At 44.4% G+C, this 21,582-nt stretch overlaps 1 protein-coding gene across 3 annotated transcripts in view; it reads left to right on the top strand.

The window, feature by feature from the left end:
- SFXN5 (sideroflexin 5) overlaps positions 1-21,582 on the top strand; it is a 101,753-nt gene that overhangs the window by 63,794 nt on the left and 16,377 nt on the right. For 2 of the 3 annotated variants that reach the window (XM_052780863.1, XM_052780865.1), the window contains exons 10-13: positions 131-221; positions 5,146-5,261; positions 7,336-7,421; positions 16,294-16,411. In XM_052780863.1, the coding sequence (XP_052636823.1) occupies positions 131-221; positions 5,146-5,261; positions 7,336-7,421; positions 16,294-16,411 (411 nt within the window). The remainder of the gene's footprint in view (positions 1-130; positions 222-5,145; positions 5,262-7,335; positions 7,422-16,293; positions 16,412-21,582) is intronic. The other variant, XM_052780864.1, reaches the window with a different exon arrangement.

Consider the following 21,582-nt stretch of genomic DNA (forward strand, 5'->3'; position numbering starts at 1 on the left):
CATGGGGAGAGACCCCCATCCGTGCCCCTGAAGAGCTCTGCTGCTGTCTGCAGCCTGTGGCATCTGCCCTGCTCCTTGTAGCTAAATCTTTATGCTTCTCTGTTTTGTTTTGTTTTTTTTCTATTCAAAGGTGGGCCTTAATGTTCTGGTTCAGAGAGCAAACAAGTTTACCCCCGCCACTCGTCTCTTGATCCAGAGGTTTGTGCCATTCCCTGCTGTCGGTAAGAAATAACACCTTTTCTCTATATTCACAGCGTGGGCTGTAAACCTACTGGTGGCTAAAAGCCACTGGGATGGACACCTAACTCCTGCCTTCCTGCTTTATGCTGTCGCTGCCATGTCCCCTCGGTGGTGGGTCCCTGAGTTGGTGCAAACAGCAACAGGATGGTGCAAAGCAGCATTTTGGTGGGAAAACGATGCAAAGCTGCTGGTGGACACAACTCACGAGGCTTTGTCAAGCTGCACTTTCCACTCTCAAGCAGTTTAAAAAAGGATCGGTGTTGACTGGTCCTTGACTGTCCAAATTTGAGAGCATTTAATTTGTAAGATCTGATTTGAATCATGTCAAATCGAATCTTCAAATAAGCAGTAGCATTAGGGTTTTTTTACGATAAAAATGCAATGAAGTGCTCCTACTCTGAATATACAGATTTCTAAGAGCCACTGATTAAAAAAAGACCGACTTATGTGAAGAATTAAGGCTGCTGCTGGCTTGTTGGAGCACAGAATAAACCCTTCTGCATTTTATCAGCTAACTGCTCAGTGTTTGAGAGAAGGGACGCACTGGACTCAGCCTTTGCTGAAGCCTGTGGTTACAACATTCAGCAAATGATGAGTTATTCTAGCTGTGAAGAAATTGCCAGTGGCGTTAGGGTAATTTTTTATATAAGCTTATTTATTTTTAAAGAAATTGTTCAAGCATGGAGGAAATCAGTAAACAAAGAGGTTTTGCTCGCTGTGGCAGGTCTCTTTTCAACCGTGTTAGTGCAAAACATTCCTTTAAGCTTTTTCCTTTGCTGTGCAAGGGCCATGTCCTCAGAGCTTCGCTTGAGGATGCTGAGACTCTTTACCTAGCTGTTGCTCTCAGTTTCTTTGCTCTTTCTGCTCCTTTTTTTACAGAGAGCTGGTTGCTCAGACCCTCCAGCCTTCAGTTCCCAAGTTGCCAGGGTTTTTTTTGGCAACTTTCCTGCCAGAAAAACAGCCACTTGCCCTGTCTGCAGAGCAGGGGGTGATGGAGATTGTGGTCTTTAGGTTGCACTCGGTCTTGTTTCTGAGCACTTTGCTTGTACAGGGGGCATCTGTGGACATTATCATTGTTTTCTTTGAACTTTCCTGGAATATATTTTTAGAGGGTTTCAGCTTTCTTTTGATTTTTATAACCAGGAGGGCTCTAGAGGTGAGTGCAAGACCCAGGAGGCAGCTCCAAGGCTGGGTTTGAGTCAGAGATGCACGTGGGAAGTCTTTGCTGCCAGCTTGCTCTATTTTCATACCAAGGTGTAAGGAGAAAGAGATTACGCTTGTGTCGGCATTGATTGAGGACCCATAATTAATTTGTTTAGCCCGTAATTAATTCTCTAGTTCTTATTTTATTTGTGTACTGTCATGCTTCGTTATGTGCCAGGACATCAGGAATCCTCCCACTAATTGCCGTTTTGTGGTTCTGAAAGCTGCAAGTTACTGGTTTGCAGACCTGGACAAACTGTTTAATTAAGATGTGTCTTTCCATTGCTTTTGAACCACCAGCCCCCAGCAAAAGGGCAGAATTTCACTTTTTGTATGTGAAAAGCCAGACACTGGTGTAAAGCTCTTGCTCCACTACCATTAAGCAGTTTTCCCCTGGCCTTTCCTTGCCTCCCTCTCCCAGTGACCTGGTCTGAGATGTGCTGGTTGATAGCAGCTGGAAAACTGGAGGTATGCATCAAAGCTTTATGGTCTCTCATCCCAAGGGGTCATGAGAGATGGAGACTTGGAGAAGTGCAGCTATTGCTTGGGTGGAAGGCGACCAGACTCCTAGCAGAGATGTTCATAAAGACTCTTGCAAAGCTTTGAGAAGCTGGGGTACGCACTGGGAAAGCCAGTCTCTGGGTCTTACTGCCCTCAGAGATGCTCTACATGTTGTGTCTGTCTTCTCTGGGTCATGTAACAGTTGTCTTTGCCCGATAAACTAAACCATATCTGCAGCAATGCTGCTTGTAGGGCATATTTAACAGAAGTGGTTCCTCCTTGAAATTCCACTTTCACCGTGAGACCCTGAGACGAGTGCAGGGCATGGGGATGTATCTGCAGGGGGCCTGCAGACCTCACTTGTGATAACGCAGACTGCAGGCAGTTAGGAAAGCACCCAGGTAACTAGTGCAGGCTCCGATTGCTCCGATCCCCATGTCGCGGCCAGTGGTGGCACTGGAGCAGGGTGCCAGGAGGTCAGGCTGCGCCCTCACCCTCCGCCAAAGGTAATTTGTAGTAGCTGAAAATCACAAGTTGTCCAACAAATCCTCCCCAGCCCCAGGGGACGGATTCAGGAAACCAACCCAGGTGGAACAGCTCATGGAAATGGCCAAGGCTCTGCATAGCCAGTGGCTGGCTTGGTGTAAAAGGGGTTCATGCTTGCTGTTGGCCGCTCTGGAGCATGATCTGGGTGGTGAAGTTGTGCTCCATGAAGGTTTTCAGTACAGAGAAGGGAAGGAGTGTGTCGGCGCTGTGTTCCTGAGAGCCGTGATTCCCAAATTTGAGCTTGAAGGGGCTTGACCCTTTCTTGGAGATGTAGGTGGTGAGGGATACCAACACCCAGGGTTATTGCAAGCAACCCAGTTTACCCGCTTCTTCCCAAGCACTGGGTGTGGATAGCTGTCACGAAGGTAAGGGGTGTCGCTGGTGATGGCATGCTTTATACTGGAGATGCACGTGGCTAAAAAATCCACAGAAAATCCCAAAGGTTGCATCCCAAACCTGATCTGAAGGAAGTTAAAGCTGGTAGAAAGATACCCATTGGAGAGAAGGGAGGTGAGGAAGAGGAAGGATTTCTTCTCCTTGGGCTTCTTGGTTTTTTGTGGGTTGGGTTAAAATTGTTAAATGTGTTTAGGTGGTGCACAAGGATGTATTTAGTGTGTGGAGAGCACCCTGGTTTAGAAAGGATATATTTACACACATACAGAAGTAGGGTAATGGATTGCTTTTGTATCTGAACCCAGTTTCCAATGTGTCACTAAGTGTTTTCACAGAATTAGTTTCCAGGCTATATTATCACAATTTCTTTCCAAATTCTGAAAATCAAGTTGTCTACACATATATTTATTTATTTCTCATTCCCCTCTGTATTTGAGACATCCATGAAATCCAAGTTTACCCATAATTAGCAGCATTTTCTGCTTTCTCAGAAAGCAGAACGGGAGCAGCTAAGGCAGTTGCTTGTCTCAGACAAACAGGCTAGAATCAGGTTTTGAATTTGGGACCTGGTCAATCAATGAAGCCCTAATAGGATCCAGAGACTTGGAGAAGCATCTAGCTGTGGTGGGAGCTTCAGGTCTGGACACCCCATCATGAGTCTCGCAAGAGCCTTGTGCTGGTGCGTCCTGGCCTGGCCAGAGCATCTCTGCTGGCGTGTTTTTATGTGTTCAGTCTTGACTGATAGCTAGAAGGACAGGGCATGTGAGTGCTAGAAAAAAAAGGGGGGCTAAACTTGCTTTAAATGAAATGCCTGTTTTCTTTTTTATCTTCGATTAAGGAGCTGAAGGGTTGGTAACACAGATATTTTGATAGATGGGAAGAGTGGTCCAGTAGTTCGAATATTAAAGAGAGAGACAGAGTGTGCGTGTGTGTATGTTCCTCTTATTCTCGAGTGTAAGGAGCATTTGTCACCACAAATCATCCTTGATTGCAGAAAGCTGCATTCGTATAGGGCTCACCCACCCACCACCCTCAAAAAATTAGACATTTGTTATATGACATGAATTGAGATTAATTAGCAAATATTAACCCATCAGGCAGTACAGAAACACATTTTTGGAAGCAGTGGTACTTGCAGCAACAGTGGGTTTGTGTTAGTTCTGGTTGGAAAGTTTGCAACAAAATGTGTGGGGGGGGTTGCTGGAAAATGCCAGTTTATCAAAACCAAAACTTCTGTAGGAATTAGCAGCTTTTCCTTGGAAAAATTTAAGAAGTGCTTGGGCCCCAGAGAGGAGCTGCACCTGGGAAGGATGTTTCTCAATCCCAGCTCTTAACATGTTACTTGAGGAGCAGAATTTGGGGTTATCTCAAGAAGGCTACAAAAACCACAGGCTGGGCAAGGGGGGATTTGTCAGAAAGGGTCCCAGACCTGCTCCAACCTCTGCCGTGAACGCAGAGCTGAGATCTGGGAAATGTCATTTGGGAACCAGAGCCGTCCAAAGCGCTGCTGGTTTGTGTCATAGTTCAGAAAAATACTGTTAAAGTGAAGAAACGGGTCTCTAACTCTAGAAAATAAACCCACAGAGCCATTTACCCCCTAAAACATGTGAAACGGGCAAATAGTCAGCAGGACCCTCACTAATGGGATACATGTTGGTGGAAGCAACCCAACCTTGTCTTGTTTGATTTAAAAGAATAAAAATTCTGTCGTCTTAAGAGCTCAGATCTAAGCTGTCCTTCATAGCTCAGTGAAATCCCTTGCAGTGTCTTTCCATCATACCTGCTAAAATCTGTTATTTAAGAAGAGTTTGTCTGCTGGCTTAGTAAAGGGAGTTAAGACCAGCTCTGGAGTGGTCAGAAGAGGCAGCTGTCAATCAGCAGTGCCTGATTGGCCAAGACCAACTGGCAGCCGAGTGCAAGGACCTGTTTTGACTTAGTAGGTCGAAATGTCGGGTGAAGGATACTATGGAGGGTGGGAGCATGTGTGAATACCAATATCTGGAAATGCTGGTATTTCTTTGCATCAATACATTTCTGATTGTGGCAGCAGATCCCTTTGCAAGTAAAAGAAAATTATCTTGGTTATTATCTCCTCTTAAGAATCACATCTTTGTCTTGGTATAAGAGTGGCTCCTTAACTTGCAGAAACTTCTTGGCAGATTGATGCAAGCAAAGCTGAAGGGCTGTCATGGCGAACAGAAGCCTGCCATTTGGTATTGACCAGGGCTGCATTGCTAATCATCGTGCTTTTCTCATCCTCAGCTAGTGCCAATATCTGCAATGTTGTCCTGATGAGGCACACAGAGCTGGAAGAAGGAATTGATGTTTTGGACAATAACGGAAACATTGTCGGGTCTTCCAGAATTGCTGCAAAACACGTATGTACCTGTGATGTTCCTGGCAAGCGCTTGGGTGAGTTTGTATACAACTGGCCTTCAGGCTCAACAAATCCCACAGCCGTAGGAATTGATGACTTGAAAGAGCTAGAAATAGATGAGCTTTACCTATCATGCAGGAAGAGCGAAGCAGCAAAACTTAATGCCTGCGCTGTACCCACACGTGCAGTTGTGTAGCCACAAAACTGATTGTGCTGGTGGACACAGGCTCTTGTCATGCAGGCAAATTTAGTGACTGACCTTGATGGTTTGGAAGGGCACAGATTGACATCAGGAAGATCCTGTACTACCCTGATGCTTTCACAGCCTTAGGATTTCTTTGTGGAAACTTGTAAGCAGTTCATGTTGAATACGAAGCAAAGATAACTTACACCTTTTTCTAAATTAGGAAGACTTAATTTTCGAGCTGAGTAGCTTTTTAACCCTTGCCATGTCAAAGCTGCATTAACAATTGCCAATCAAAGCTTTGTGAGGGTAGCCAGATGTTTTTATCCTCATCCTAACACCTGATTTGTTTTCCCCTGTAACCTACTCTCTGCCATCTGCCTGCAATTATTCCCTTTTCTTCCCTTCTTACATAGTTTTGTCTTCCGAGCATCATCTGATTGTCTGAGGCATGTTGTTTCCAAGTGGGCTTTAATCTGAAATGTAAAGCATGTACCAAAGCACACGCCCAGGCAGAGGAGTTAATAATATAATGCTTGGCATTTCTCTCGCTCCTTCTGTCCAAGGCTCTTAAGGCACTTCATAGACAGCAATTAATGTACAGATTTACAGTCCTCGGCAAGAAATGGGAGATCTCTAATATCTCTCCATATTGCTGTTTAACACGGAGATTAAAACAATCTGTTGAAGGGCTCGGAGATACTTATTTGAGCCAGTTTTCCTCACTTACATTAACTGGCTTCAGGACCCAGCTTCCCCTCTCCATCCTAATGGTCGAGGGGAAGACAGACAACGTAGAAAATAAATATTAAAAGTGAAGGTACTGTAAGTGTGATTTAGGTCGAGTTTAAACATCAAATTTGGGACTTCTGAGAACTGCTCAGCTGCCATCTAATCCCAGTGCTTCTTCCTGAATAGCTTAGTACTGGGTTTTGTCATGGAAAATTTGGCAGATCCTTAGTGTAACACATCTGCGCCTCTCTGAGACCTTCTCCCAGTTTGGAAGGATTGAGTGCTCCCAAGCCTGGCCATATGTATAAGTTTCAGCATTTCCATCCAAAATCTACAGTATCCTCTGCCTAGGTCTGCTGAAGCCCCACACATGGTCGCAGTGCTTGGAGCATCCCAGGTAGGTGCTGGCAAAGGTGGTTGGAAGAGGTAAATGAAGACACAGTGGTGAAGACACACCTTGCTAGAGCACCCATGATCTTCTCTAGGTCTCATCTTGGGTTAATTTATATGTATCATGCTGCCAAGCTGTTCTGTTTGCTGCTTCCTGGTGAATCTTGCCAGAGAGAAAGCACCAGCGGAGGGACAACCGTAGCTTCACAGTTGGGCATCTTCCTGGGAGAGGAGAGCCCAGTGTGTTACGATGCTTTGCAGTAAACCACCAGTGATTAAAGAGCAGAAACAAGTCTTGGAGCAGCAATAAGGTGCTGCATTCCCCCAGCACGTAATTGAAGTTGAAACTCAGTTGAGGGAGGAAGTGTTGAAGCGGCTGCTCAGCCCATACTCAGATATTTCACCTTACAACATCTTCCAGGCAGCTGTTTTACCTCTCTTTCTTCCTCCAGGCAGCACTAACATGTTTGCGTAAGAATATGATGAGATGTTGGAGTGCTTTTGGTCACATAAAGTGAAATCAGGGAAGCTATTAGGTGTCTCTGTTTATTCCATGGTGACCAAGCATGGGCTCCAGCCCATCATGAAAATAGGTTGTATACAAATAGCTGATAGCAAAGTTGAAAGTGTGTGTTGATACATTCATTCACATATGCAACAGAAGAAAGGCCAGCCAAACCATTTCTGTGCCCACGTGTTGATTGCTCAGTGCAGGTACATCCTGAGATTTGTTTTACATGTCTTGGCTTTGTTTGTTTTTCCTTTTCAGGCACTGCTAGAAACGGCCCTGACTAGAGTGGTCCTGCCAATGCCTATACTGGTTCTACCTCCAATTATTATGTCCATACTGGAAAAGTAAGTGTTGGGTAATACAAAAGTGGGGCTTTTCAAGGGGAAGGGAGAAAAGATCCTCAGTAGGTGTTATTCATTGATATTTCTTGGCATTGGTCCATCAAAGACTTTTTTTCTTATTAAAATTTTCATGTTCCATCATTTTTGACCATTGTTGTAGGCTGTTAAAGTGTTATATTGATATGGTTATTTTAAATTATCTTTCTGAGACCCCAGTGGTTTGAATAACCCTATACTGTAGGGTCGGTGTGAGCCAAAACTCTCTGAATTCAGTGGAAAAGTGTCCATAAGTTTTCAGTCCTCCACTTAGCAAACATTAGAGCTGCCACCTGGGGTCAGACTAAAGATCTTGCCTCGTCTTCAGCCAGCGATAGGGAGTATAGGGACTTGTTGACCACACGCCACATCCAGATCACCTTGGCCACTGTTGGACTTGCTTATGCCCTGTTTGAACTCACTTGTAGTTTCTTTCAGTAACATCATGTGGCTTGGACTTCCCCAAAAGAACATGTGGTTCACATACCCTGCAGAGATTTGCTTTCCATCACTGTTTAAGCCAGAATCTCTCCTGGCAGATGTCTCTGTGGAGCCTCAGTGCTAGGAGAGTTGGCAGGAAAGGGCAGGGTTATTATTTCATGTCCAATTATTTCCTCGCAGAGTTCTTAATAGCAAAAAAACCCAAAGTGCTCTGTCCATTGGCCGTTCTCCCACCTTGCTTTCCAACACGTCCGCTTTTTCTTCTGCCCCTAGATGCTGTGAGCCTCTTTGGAGCTGTTGGGTGCCTATGGCTCGTAGGACACTCATCAGCAGCTCATTCAGTGTGAATGATCCGTGGGGTGGGGATCACCTTGCCAACCTCTGGCAACTGATTAGTGCATTGAAAGATGGGGGTGCTAAAGGGCTTGCTACCTTTGTCAAGACAGCCAAGCTGGAAGCACTCTTTAAACAAATCTGCTGATAATGGCTGCTCTAAAGCACTCCACTGACAAAGTAAATAGTAATTAGTACGATTAGGGATTGACCCATAGCTTTGGCTAGCCTTGTTTACTCTTGTAGAAACACCCCTGGGCAATTTTCTCTCCTTAACAGAAGGGTCAGGGCTGCTTCTGTAAATTTGGAGACTGATTTTTAACATCTAAATTTAAAAATATAGATATAGGCTGGTACCCCTCTAGCACCTAGAGGCTCTCACCAAGATTGGTTCCTCCCATGGCCTGAGTGTGGGGAGAAACGGGGAACAAACTCTGTTTTGGGAACTCTAAAGTAAGTTCTTTCAGCCCTCTTCAGCCAAAATATACTGTTTTCCTTTCTTTTTAAAAGGGACTGTGGTGGTTCGCTGTGGCAGGGTACAGTCTTGGTAACACTTGCTGCAAACCATTGTTTGGAGATGGCTGCTGGGGACGCACAAGGACAAGGGGTAAATTCCAGTCCCCTTAATTTTGTGCAAAGGATTTGATTGTCACTTCATGCTTCTCCTTGACAAAAGCTCTGCAGCCTCTTTCCTGGTCCAAGACCCCATGTCACCCACACGGTCCCCCAGTCCATGATCTACCCACAGGATCTGCTGGGGAGGTGCTTAGGAGCGACCGTGTCTTACTCTGGAGTACCTTACTCAGGGCTTGCTCAAAATCATGTGTAAGAAGAACAGGGACTGTCACTTATCTTTGTACCCCAGCGTCTTGGCAGCTTCCCTGCTTCATATTCAGACGCGTGATTCTAGCCTTTATAATCTCATCAAAGCTGCTTTGCTGTTGTCAGTTGAGAGGACTTCTGTTTTCATCTGTCCACATGCCAGACACTTCAGAAATGCCACCGATTTGTGATGTTCTTACTACAGAGCTCTTTCTTTTCGCCTTTCTGTCACACTGAGGCTTTGCACCGAAGTTGCTGCGTGTGTTACCGCTGGCTTAAACACAGGCACTGGTTCCAGTCTAACCCTATCTTGGTGATTAGCTCATCCAAGAAAGATCACCCCAGAGGACAAACTATTTTGTTGCTGTAATTCAGAGGATCCTTGCTATTCTGGTTATCAACAGGAACAGACAAAAATCTTTATGTGCAAAAATTCAAGGTTTGTAGAAAACTGGTCTGTCAATGATTGTCTCCAGTAGGAAACACTGAGGACCATCATAGGTCTTGCTAAGCATCCACAAGCTTAAATAAAACTAATAGTAAAATTTGCTTTGTACTTGGGGGCATCCTAACTTCTTGTATTGATAAGAGTTTTACTAAATGCACCTGTGCTCCGTGCAAGACTTACTGAAACTAATTTTATCTGTCAAGCAAATGTGGACATACAGGAGATTGTCTTCAAAAAGTCATTTTAACTAATAGAAAGACTTAATTCAGGTTTGTGAGAGAATACTTTCCTTCCCACCACCCCCAAATGAAACTCTGTAGATACAAAAATATCTGGGCACTGCTTTTGCCTGCCTAAATTCTCCTTAGAGCTTTGTGCCTACTGTTTCACTTTTCCATCAAATATCTTTGGATTCCTGGAAGCCTGTGAGTGAGAAACAGCAGGGATAGGGAGTGGGGTGCAGTTTGGCCACACAGCTAGATGTGGTGGTATCACTCTAGGACATGGAAGCATCCACCTGACATGGAGAGCATCCCTTTCCATAGCTGAGGGATTTGCAGTCCAGGTGTCAACTCAGAGATCTTTTAAAGTGGTTACCGAAGGACACAGTCAGAGGTGAAACCTCATTTTGGAAAAAAACTTGGAGCATTCGCTGAAAAGTTTAATTTTTTTAATTTAGTAGAATTTTAGCTAGACTAGGGCGTTTTTAATGGGAGTCATATCAAGGCATGCATTATCAATTTATTTATAGAAATCCTTACAGTGTCTATAAATGAGAAAGACGAGAGTGACGGCTTATTATTTGGAGGCTGGAGATCTGGAATCAGAAGTCGCAATCTGGATCCTTTACTAAGTCATTTGCATTTGGGGTTGTGGCGAAGGAGGAGAGCGATTCTCCTGCCTTGCGTTTAAGTCCGGGTGGAAGTGGGTGACTGCTGCAGTTGGGTGGGAGTTGCACCACCCCGGGAGCAAGCTACGTGCTCCCAGCAGCGGTTTTCAGGTTCATGGAAAACTCACTCCCTCGTTTTCGTCTCGGTATTCCAAAAGTTTATTTTAACTGGCCAGTTCCTGGTCGTCGTCTTTCCACTTGGATCCAGGTCTTTCCTCTCTCTCAGCCATCTCTCCATCTGCATGTTTTAACTCCCCCAGCTGCCTCTCTCGTCTCTTGTGCCATTTTTTTCAGCTCTCTTGGCTTCTCTCGTCTCTTTGCCTGCTGTGTATTTTAACTCCCAGGGCCGCCTTCTCTGCTCTCCAAGTAATTCAATGTTACCTCCCACTGCTGAGCTCCGCAGCGCGCCATTCTTTCCCCATGTTTCATGCATTTCCTGCTGCTTGGACGCTCTGTTGAAGCAGCTAACATATAGAATCAATGTTTATTTTGAGACTACATATGCCATGCGGGGAACACGGTGTCAGTTATTTTGTGCAGATGTATTCTCATTTAAGTTTTATAAATAATATCCGTGTTGGCAACTTTAATACGGAAAAATATTGGTTTCACATTGTCTATGAGACGAAGACGACTCATCTATGGGATGTAGCTGACTTTAGAGCAGACAGTGGAAACTTCATTGGTACCTCCATGTCACGGATGTGTGGGGACAATTACATCCACTGCATTAAGTTGGACTTCTAGTCCCTCAGACATTTCCCTTTTTTCAGATGCTTCTGTGAATCCTTTTGTCTGGTAGTTATGACGAAATTTGGGAAATGGTGCAGGTTTCTCCCAGCCATCATCCAAGACTTCTCCAGTAGTTTTTGTCCAGCTTCCGACTCCTTGCAGACTTGAAGCCCATCACACAGCTGGTCTATGCATAGACTGTCCAGGTCTCTGTGTAAGTGCAACCTCAGGCTCCCCTGTAGGCTGAGCTCTGTGGTGGGAGAGCCCAAATCCAGTTCATGTGGCCTGGACAAGTAGCGGACAAGCTCAGTCCACCAGCAATGTCTGCTGCGGACACTTTCAGCTAATAGCTGACAGTGGAGATTGAAGAATGTAAGCTCTTCTTATCTCTTTATCCTAAAGCCTCTTCTCTGTCTCATAGTACAAGCAACCTCCGAGGGTCTGAAGCGCAGCAGAAGGTCTGAGGATGGGCTCCAGGAGCTCATGTATGTCAGGCTAGACAAGAGGAGGCCCGAGAGCTGACTGTGCAGTGTTTATGGAGCAGAGAGAAGGCTGGAACTGTTGGCAATGGGCAAGAGCTGGGAGAGAAGTGGGGAGCAGAATAGTTGTGTCCATGTAAGAGGAGTGTTTCTACTCTTTCTTCATCTCCACATCATCCTGATCTTGTGGCAGAGCTGCCACACGTCAGCATCCTCACGCAGCAGTTGTCAGGGCTGTTTTCCTGTAAAGCTCATAAAATTAGGATGCTCCCAGGCTGGATCAACATTACAGAGCTACTCTGGCTTAGCTAAGTCGGTCTAACCATGAAAAATGGATTCCCTTGATGGATAGCCAGCACTCAGCCCATGATTCTGTGGTGCTGGAAAGGAGTTTTCTTCAGCTTAAACCATGTTTTTCACTGGAGAAATGTGTGTGAGGTAGGAGGCCGTCCTGGACCTTGTGTTCATGACCTTTTGCTAGAGATATTCTCCTTCTGACAGTGTGTACAGAACACTGATGTGCAAAGTCTCTCCGTCCAGCTAAACCCCCGCTGAAGTTTGTTTAAACTAAACAGCTGCCAGCAGTGACACCTTAAACTGCTGTGGCTGTTTCCAGAGTAAACATTGAAACTGCTCCTTTAATTATGTCAATCAAGCACAAAAATCCCCCAACCTCACTCTCTTTGCTTCTGCTGTGTCCTCTGGAGGGGGCACTGGGGCTACAGCCAAAAGCAGGAGATGGTGCTTGACAAGGACAGCGGTGGCCTGGCTGGAGAGGACAGCAGACAGAGCTACTCGTTGCTAGAAGAGCTCAGCATTCCCCAAATGACCCAAAATGAGTGAGAAAAGCTCAGAAACACCCTCTGCAGATAGCAGAAAGACCTGACAGGCTCTCTGAAGCAGAGACATGGTATGGTGCCGGCTCTGGGAGGTTCTCAGCAGAACTGGGATCTGGGGTCGGACAACCACCCCAAAATTTGTTTGCACATCAGAGGGGTGTTTTGAATCCTGGGCTCTGAGGAGCCTGGGATGCCTCGGGATACCCAAGGCTTCAGCCTCCATCGCTTTTCTTACCCCGCCGGCATCCTCGGCGTCTTGCGATGTATGTATTAGCTTTGAACCTGTTTATACCAAACACTACAGAAACCCCACAGAATCTGTCAGCTGGGAGACTTTGGTTAACTCCTGTCATATTTAGTTTAGCATCTGACACCTCCTTCTAGACAAATACAGCTCTGGTTCACTGAACCTGATAACTCCTTTTTAGTACAGCAACTGACTTCCATATGGAATAAATTACAGTACCTCTTGAAAAATGCCAGAGGCAGCTGCCAAATTATGCAAAATTTAAACCACTAATGAACAATGTGATGAAAGTTGAATGAAGGTGTATTTACAAGATCTACAACACACTGTCTCTGCGGAGCAGATGTACTGTCTGTACAAGTATGCGTGTGTCTGTGTATATACCTACGTACATGCACACTCATGCATATTGAAATGATATCTGTAAGGTCTAGCTGGTTTAGGTATATCCGTTAACAGTAAGTGCTACCAAGGATCAGTAAGCCAGAAGCTCCCCAGTGTGTTACTGCCTTTTTAATACCTGCTAGGTAAATTTTGTGAAGGCAAATTGCAGAAAGAATAGGCATTAGGGGGCTTTGAAGGGGGGTAAAGAAACAAATCTTTAAAAAAAAAAAAAGGAAGAAAGAGAGGAGGAGGGAAGTATTGCCAAAATGCACGTTCTTTGCCATCCAAAGGTTGATGTATAAACGTGGATCACTTACACTAGTGAGGCAGACCACTGGTGCTAAAAATTTGGCTTCTAAAATTGGGAACAATAAAACATACATATTACTGTCTTCCTGCAGCTTTCCAATGTGAGACCTTCTCTTGGTGCAAACTTTTCAATCCCATATTGTCTAATCTGAGTGCCAAGGTTTAGTTCACCAGAGCCTGGCCAGTCCTGTCCTGCGTACATGATGACAGTCTGTAAATCTACTGTTCTCATATGAGAATAGCTTTAAGTACTTCTGCAGAATTACTGGTAGGGTAAGACGATATTTGCTCTTGTGATTATAGCAGTCTGCTTCAGAAGATGCCAATGGCAAAGTTGGGCTGTCAAGGGGATCTAAAAGTCCAGACCTCCACCTCCCTGATTGAACCCCTTGGCAGAGCACACAGGACAGTGTTGTAAACTAATTCACTCTTCAACAAATGGATATGAATATTATTTATTTTTAATCTGCTATAATACATTGCAATTAAACTCTCTGGAAACATCTAATCATTCACTTCCGATGGGGGGCTAATGGGTGAAAAGAGGGGTTTTGATTGCATTTGACAGCTAACAAAATGCAGCATGCAATATTTAATATTCTTCTGAGATCTGTCGAGAGCAAAGATGCTAGGTACAGAAGAAAAGTGGACCTCTCGACTAATTATGAGTCATTTATTCTGAACCACACAAATTTTAGAATCTGAATCCCAATTAAGACATTACACTACATGTGTTAATTAGTCCCCTCTCCTTTTTAAATCAAGGCATAACTCTTCTTAATTAGGAGGTTAGCCATTGTAATTTGAACTGGCCTGAGTTGAAGCACTCCTGGAAATCACACCTGGGGGCTGTACTGGGGATCATTTTAAATTGGTTGAGTTTTTACTTGGGTGATTATAAGGTCCCCAACAGGGTAGTAATTAAAGAGGGTGCAGCTTCCAAATTAAGATGTCAGGGGTGGTATAAGCAGTGATGTCTTGGTTCTAAACTACTCGAGGGAGGCTTGAAGGATGCTGGTCATATGATTTTCTCAGCAAGGGCTCTCATGGATCACAACAGCTTAAGCAGGAGAATAAATCAGTTCCAGGAGTTGCCCCTCTGCATCACAGGAACTAGTTATCACAGCTTATTGACAGCAATTCTTGAAAGTTGCATTTGTTAAAAAGCGTGGAGCAAGGTAGCCTGCTTTCCTGACTCAGACAAAATCCTTGTGGACTTCTGCAGGAGTCTTAGGCTAGATCGTGCTCTATGCAAAACAAGGTAGCTAAATATTGGAGAACAGAAGCTTGGCTTTCACAGCACAAACTGATAGGATCAACTCCGTCTCGATAGCTTATTAGTGAGGAGCTGAGATATTGGAGGAGTTAAGGCTCTGGATCTTGTTTTCCTTCCCCACTTCCCCCAAACCTTCTCAAGATGAAGACAGCTTTCAGCAAGCATCATTAGCAAAGGGCGAAGAGTCTGAATGTTCAGACACACAGACAACGTACAGCAGGGTAACAAGTTCCCACACATCAGCTGCTCCGTTATAATTCATCAGGTGCGTGTTTGTAGCCTGCAGTAAACGTGGAGTAGACGGGGGTTGAGGTAATCTGTTATCTTGCATTGGCTGCAGGCACGGGCTGCATGGGAAGATGTGCCTGCAAAATCACTTGTGGGTGTGCCAAAGCAGGCTAGCAGCATGCCCTGATGTGGGAAGGGTTGCTTCGCTTGGTTTTGGTGGGCACCTTGTGAATGGTGTGCACTGGATTAGAAGTGCTTTTTAAAAGCCCGGTGATGGTAACCGCAGTGATGTTTAGCAGTTAGTGTAACCTTCCTTGACCAAAAGAGAGCTCCTGTGTTATCACCCCAGTGGAAAGGCATTAACTAGCAAATCTTTGCCCATGTTTGATGGCAGGACACCCTGAGGCGTTGGCATCCTCGAGATCAGGATGGACACAGGACAGATGCATACTGGGACTAAGGCCATAGCTGATGACCCAGCAGCAAATCTGCTGACTCTCTACATTGCTAATATACACTGAATGTTTGAACAAAACTCACTACCAGGTTGCTGGTTTATATTGCCAGTTGTTTCAGATTGGTAGAAGAAAGTTGAATGACAGGTGTCCTTTTGGTGTAAATAGCTCCAGAACAAACCCCTCAAGAATTACATTTTTCCCCTTAACATTTGTAAACTGTCTGAGGTCCTGTATCCTGGAATATACTTAACATGCCACCTTCTACCAGCTAAATGTTGTCCCTGTCATTTGGTGTTAATTGCATCAGAAGGGTCACTTAATGGGTCATTATCAGAACCTGACCTTGCAGGTATCTTAAAAGTGTTTGCTGTTAACAAGTCTTGAACTCATAAATATCCCCTGGGCACAGCAAGTGTTAAACCATCTTTATCACCCACTCTGCAGATGTTTGATTTTTAACAAATTAAGGTATTGTCAAGTTTACTACTTTATTACCCCATTAACAAAGTCATGTGCCTTTTTGAGTACCACCACATGATAAGGCAGACAAAGTTCACAGTATCTCTCAAGAACCTATTTTCTTTCTGCTCACTCAACATAGTCTCCAGAGTCTTAATGCAGGTGACACCTGCATGTGGCCAGATTAGTCGTGTGCCGTTTACTCCAGTGTGAGATGGTTTGAAATGGGGGAAGCGTGTGTGAAGTGATCCTGTTTTAATTTAGATGTGAGCACTTAGGTTGGTGTGGGCTGTGTAACCACAGCAAACGCAGAAGCACAGTGTGCAGGACTCGGGATCTTTTGTGGGTGAACTTGTTGATGACCTACTAAGAAGAAACCTAGACCAGTTAGGGAGAGGGAGACCAGTGGGTCTAGGTGAACAGCAGTGTCCGTTCTGATGATGGCATGCACTCACCTGGTCTATGAAATGGTCTAACGAAGCCTTTTCTTTCCAGAACATCACTCCTGAGATCCCGTCCCCGGATGATTCTCCCAGTCCAAAGCCTTGTGTGCCTCGCTGCCTTTGGCCTGGCCCTTCCCTTGGCCATCAGTCTCTTCCCGCAGATGTCCGAGGTCAGTACATGTTTGGTCACAGTGGTGAGATATCTCAGAGGGGCTTACCAATGCCACTGCTTGTTTTGCCTTCCTGGATAATAGTCTCATTCCTATGGGGCCTCCTCCATTTTTGGATGAAGTCGGTTGCTGTCTTCTTCACTTGAACACCTGTAGATTCACCGGGCAGATGATGGTTATGTTAGTCCCTCCTGTTAGGGCATGCTAGCGTAGCACAGATCAATATCACGTGGCTTTCCATACTTCTAACCGGTGTTTGGATCCTGTGGTGGGAGGAACCTTTGTTCCACCCAGCAAACGCATCTTTTACAGGCAAGGGTGGTCCTGTGTGATCCTCCTCCCTTCCATCGCATCCGTTGTTATCCCACAGGGATGGTCTGCTCCAGGCCTCTCCCATGTGGAGGACATTTAGTAATCAAAACACCAGGGATCAGGGGGACAACCAGGTTGGAATAGGGTGTTTCTTTAAATGTATGAGGATAACGTTCTGCCTGCTTGATCGCCAGGCAGAGGAGTGTCTCAGCTAGCACAGTGGGTATCCTGTCCCTCTTTAGTGATACCTAGGTTAAGTCTGATAAGATCACAAGTCAAGGGATGTCGGTGTTTCTGACTGATGACTTCTGCTCTGAGAGTCCAGCTGGGTTCATCCTGTCTTGTCTGGGGACGTGAGCTTAGTCAGAGCTGAGCTGCACCAGGGAGAACATGGCTTGGCTCACCCTCTCCCATGACAGTGGTGTTTCCTTGGTGCTAACCTAGTCAAAACAAGTTTTCGTCCATTAAGCAAAGAGCCTGGGATATACGTTTGATGTGGTGTACTTTCCCAGAGCTTCTTTGAGGGTTTCTGCCTTTTCATCTTCTAGCCTGGCTCTGGGAAAACACAACCTGGGGGTGAACAGAGGAAAACTAGCCAAGGAACAGGCAGAATGACTAACGAAATCACTCATACCTAAATTGAACAAATTGCTAGGGTGTATTTATTTGTAAGTCATTAATATTGACCATTTGGTGTTTGGAGCTTATAGATTTGCAGATTGTAAATTTGTACATTTACAGGGAGGGTCACTATTATAAAGTGATAAAACCTCTATCAAACAGAGCAAAGGACTTTGCTGGAGTTCTTTTTGTGTCAAGTAGAACAGTTGATCAGAAATTGCTATCACAGTCTCTACTGGTTAATTCACTTTTTTCGGTCTGGATGGGTTTATCCATGACTTCTAGCCAGGGAATCTTGTTGTACACTTGTCTGCTAGACTGAAAAACGTGTTACAAATTTTTTGTTGTCCTTCTAGCTGTTTACAGGCTGAGATAAAACTGTCCCTTAATCTTCTCTTTAAGAAACTGAATATAGCTCAATCTTGGAGTCTCTTGCTAAAAGACGTGTTTTCTGAAGCTTTAATGATTCATATGGCTCTTCCTTAAACTTTTTCTAATTAGTCAACATCCTTTTTGGAACACTTCCATAAGAACCAGACACAGTATTCCAGTAAGAAGTTGCACAAGTACCAGTTGCAGGAGCAATGTGATTTGCCTGCTTCTACTTGAATTCGTACATCCACAGAGCATGTTAATCATTTTGGCATGAGCTCAACCTTAGCTCCCTGTCCGTCAGGTTTTTGCTGTGATGCCAAGTTCTGCTCAGAGGTTTTGGTTATGAAAGACTGAGGGGTATTTCTGGGTCTCGCACCCGTTCAAGGTACATGCCCAGAGGATGTCCAAAGTTCCTGTTGGAAGGAGACTTGGACGTAGAGCATCGCTTATGCTCCTATTTCCAGGGAAAGGAGCTTCCCCCACCAGAAGGTAGCCATGGCCTTTCCTGGGAGGTGTCTTTTCGAGATAATCAGGGAAGCAAGACCTCAACTTCATTTACTCAAAGGTTACGTTGCCACCGTTCCCCCAAAATGGTGCCCCATGCCATAGGTACATACACTCTTTGTGCCCAGAGGCAATTTTGTGTTTGACCATAGCCTGATGCACATTGCCCTCTTTTCCACAGATCACCATGTGATCCAGAGGTCTCTGTATCAGTGACCTGGGCTCTTAATTACTTACCACTTTCCCAGACTTTGCATCATCTCAAGCCTTAAGTGGCAGTCATTGTGTATTTTCTCCCTTCTTACTGACGACACATGTGTTTAATAGCGTTGGCCAAACCAAACCATTCTTTCAACGTAGACAGGAAACTCACCCCACAATTCTGTTTTGAAATTCAGCATTTTGTACATTTCCAGTATTTTTTGTAGGCATTGCTTAGCATGGACTTCTCTGAAATAGTAAGTGCCTACTAAGGTCAGTGGGAACTAAAGTTTTGGTATCAGAATCTGAGGCATTCAGAGTTAAACACTTTGGGCTCTGCAAAAATAATTATTCATTGCCTTAGTTCCTTTATCTAAAAATGAAGCCCTCAAGGTCTTTTTGCCTTTTGTATTTTAGCTTTATGGGTGACAGATAATTTATAATGTATAGTATCTGATATTACAGCATGAAATACTGTGTTGATGCTAAGAGCTGAATGAATTGTAGCCCACGAGGAAAATTAAGGTCTGGCTTCCCTCAGAGGATATTCAAATTGCAGGCATCAGGCTATACTGAAACCATACAGCATCACTTGAAAATGACCTTCTAAAAGCAGATGAAATGCTATCTGCAGTGTAAACATGAATCAGCACTGATTAGTAGATCAAACAGAATGACGTGCTCTCTGCCCACACTTCATGTCAATGAAAAGAAACCATTACAGCTGCTGGTATAGCTCATTACCTACTGGGATCTCAGCTATGCTCAACTGGAGTTAACTCCATGCACACAGCTGGACCTCACATCTGTTGATGCAAAGGAATCAGATTCTCCATAGCAGCCTGGTCCGATCAGTCTTCCAGTTATGTCTGCATTCATTATAAATGTGTGTGAGTGTGTGTGTAAAGGGCATTCCTTCCATTCTGCAAGATCTCATCGGTGGTGACCGTGGGGATGCTCAAGTGAGCAGAGCAAGTGATTTATCTGCAACAATCTCTCCAGAGCTGTTTCTTCACAGTCTTGGATAGGAAATCTGAGTTTCCTTGCAAAGAGTGTTTCTCAGAATGTGTGATTTCTTGGTCACTCATCACTGGTCCATGAACTTGTCAGATAACTAAGTTAATAGACTTTGAGTGTTTGAACATTGACCTCTCTCTATATGTATATGCATGTGTATATATGTACGCATGTGTGTATTTGCTTTTTCTCATAACTGCAGTAGCTGAAGCAGCTATGAACATAACATGACTGAGATGATGCTGTTGTAATGAGCGTTACCCAGGGAGTAAATTTTTAACAACAAGTTGTAATAGGCGTGTTCTGTTCCAAAAATATGATTATGGTCTGAGCAGCAACCCTTTCAGGAATTGTAAATGAGCCAAATTCTGCCCTTAGTCACACATTCACAGTCCTTTTTCTTCAGTCAGAGAGCAAACACAGAAGCTGATGTGTTACTGAGCGCTTGTTTTAGCATGGGAGCTTGACTGGCCACCTTTGATCCACTCTTCTAAAGGGGCTCAAACTTACAATTAGTTTTCAAGCAGAATTGAAGCCTTGCAATAGATTAATAGATGTGCTAGATAAATGCAGCCACCTTATCACATCAGCTGTAGCTGCTTCAGAATTATACCTGTTTTAAAATAACATAAGAGAAATCAAAATTCAGCTTTGGTTGCATACAGAAACACCAACATTAGGTAAATGAAAATTCTGGAGCTGAACAACCTTCATGTGCTGGGAAGGATAACACATCCAGATCTTCTCCTGGGTCGGTATTTAGTCTAGCTAAGACCTTATACGTTCCTTGATTTTGTACAGATGGAATCTACTTTGATGTCTGCAACAGTGCTCCAGAATTACAGCTTGTTTCTAGATGTTATGGTTTTGACGATCACCTTATAAAAATAAAACCCTAGTGTCAGCCATAAAGACATGGGTCCTTGCGACTAAGCACACTTAAGATGCTGAGAAATACACTTTTCATCCCAATATAGTGTTAAATCCAGTACCTAAATGCATCAATATGCATTAAGTAATTCACTGCTGTTAAGTTTAGGAGAAACATCTAGTTAATGCATTTAGCCCACAACCTCCAACTGCCTCCCATGCCCCCCGGGGAATCTCTTTTCTAACTGCCTATCCTACAGCATCCCCACTGACAACTCCTACTCAGCTATGCACTGCCAATAGAAACAGCTGTGACAGTTCCAAACTGAAAATGGGACTTGTGCAAATGAAATTCAGTGTAGCAGCAAAAGAAATAACCATGGGGTTGCTCCACTGATTTTCCACCCTTTGGTCCCTGCTCATCCAGATCATTCATTTTTCAGCATCCAAGAGGATGCTATTGAGCTTCCAGGGTGCTGCAAACCCACCAAAACTTGCCTCATCCCATGCCCAGTGTGCTGGATCGTGCTGATAAAGAAGGATAAACCCAGGTGAGAAACAGAGCTGAAGCAAGGGCTGATGGCAGAGAAACCCTTCCACTAGCTATAATACACATGCCCTCACCGTGGGTTAAGTTTAAAGGGCCTTGGTTGCTGGTTAGGGCAAAACAAGCCATCTTCTGGAATTAGACTGGTTTCAGCTGAAAGCCTTTTCTTAAAAATAATCTTCCTTTTGGATCTCCAGGACAAGGGGAATAAACAGCCTAAAATCCAAGGCTGAGCTATTGTTTTCCAATCTGTTTTAGCCTTCATCTTGTTGGCAGGCTGCTTTAGAAAAGCAAAAGGTTAATGAGCCAATGTGCAGTGGGATTATTGCAGTAAAGATGACAGTGAACCAGTAATTACTAATTAGATGCAGTTTAACAGGAGGAACAAGTGAAATCTCCTCTTCACCAACTGTCAATAATTAGCAGATTTGGTGAGGTTGAAATGTGTCCACAGTTAAAAGGCTGATTTTTTAATGAAATGGCACTTGACAAAAGAGCTGTATGGAGGTCACAGCCATAGCCCTCGAGACGCTTCCCTATACCATACTTAGGAGGGAAATCAGATGCAAGACAGCAGGGGGTCCCCATGAAACCATTTCTCCCTTAGGATTACATTGCACGGGGGGAGGGGAGCAGGAGGGATTCTCTGCAGTAATTTTGTCCAACTTGGATGAGAAGCAAAGGAAAGGATTTGCCAGCTGCCATGGGGAAAAATTTTTGAGAA

Source organism: Harpia harpyja, chromosome 2, assembly GCF_026419915.1.
Source record: "Harpia harpyja isolate bHarHar1 chromosome 2, bHarHar1 primary haplotype, whole genome shotgun sequence".
Classification (NCBI taxonomy): Eukaryota; Metazoa; Chordata; class Aves; order Accipitriformes; family Accipitridae; genus Harpia; species Harpia harpyja.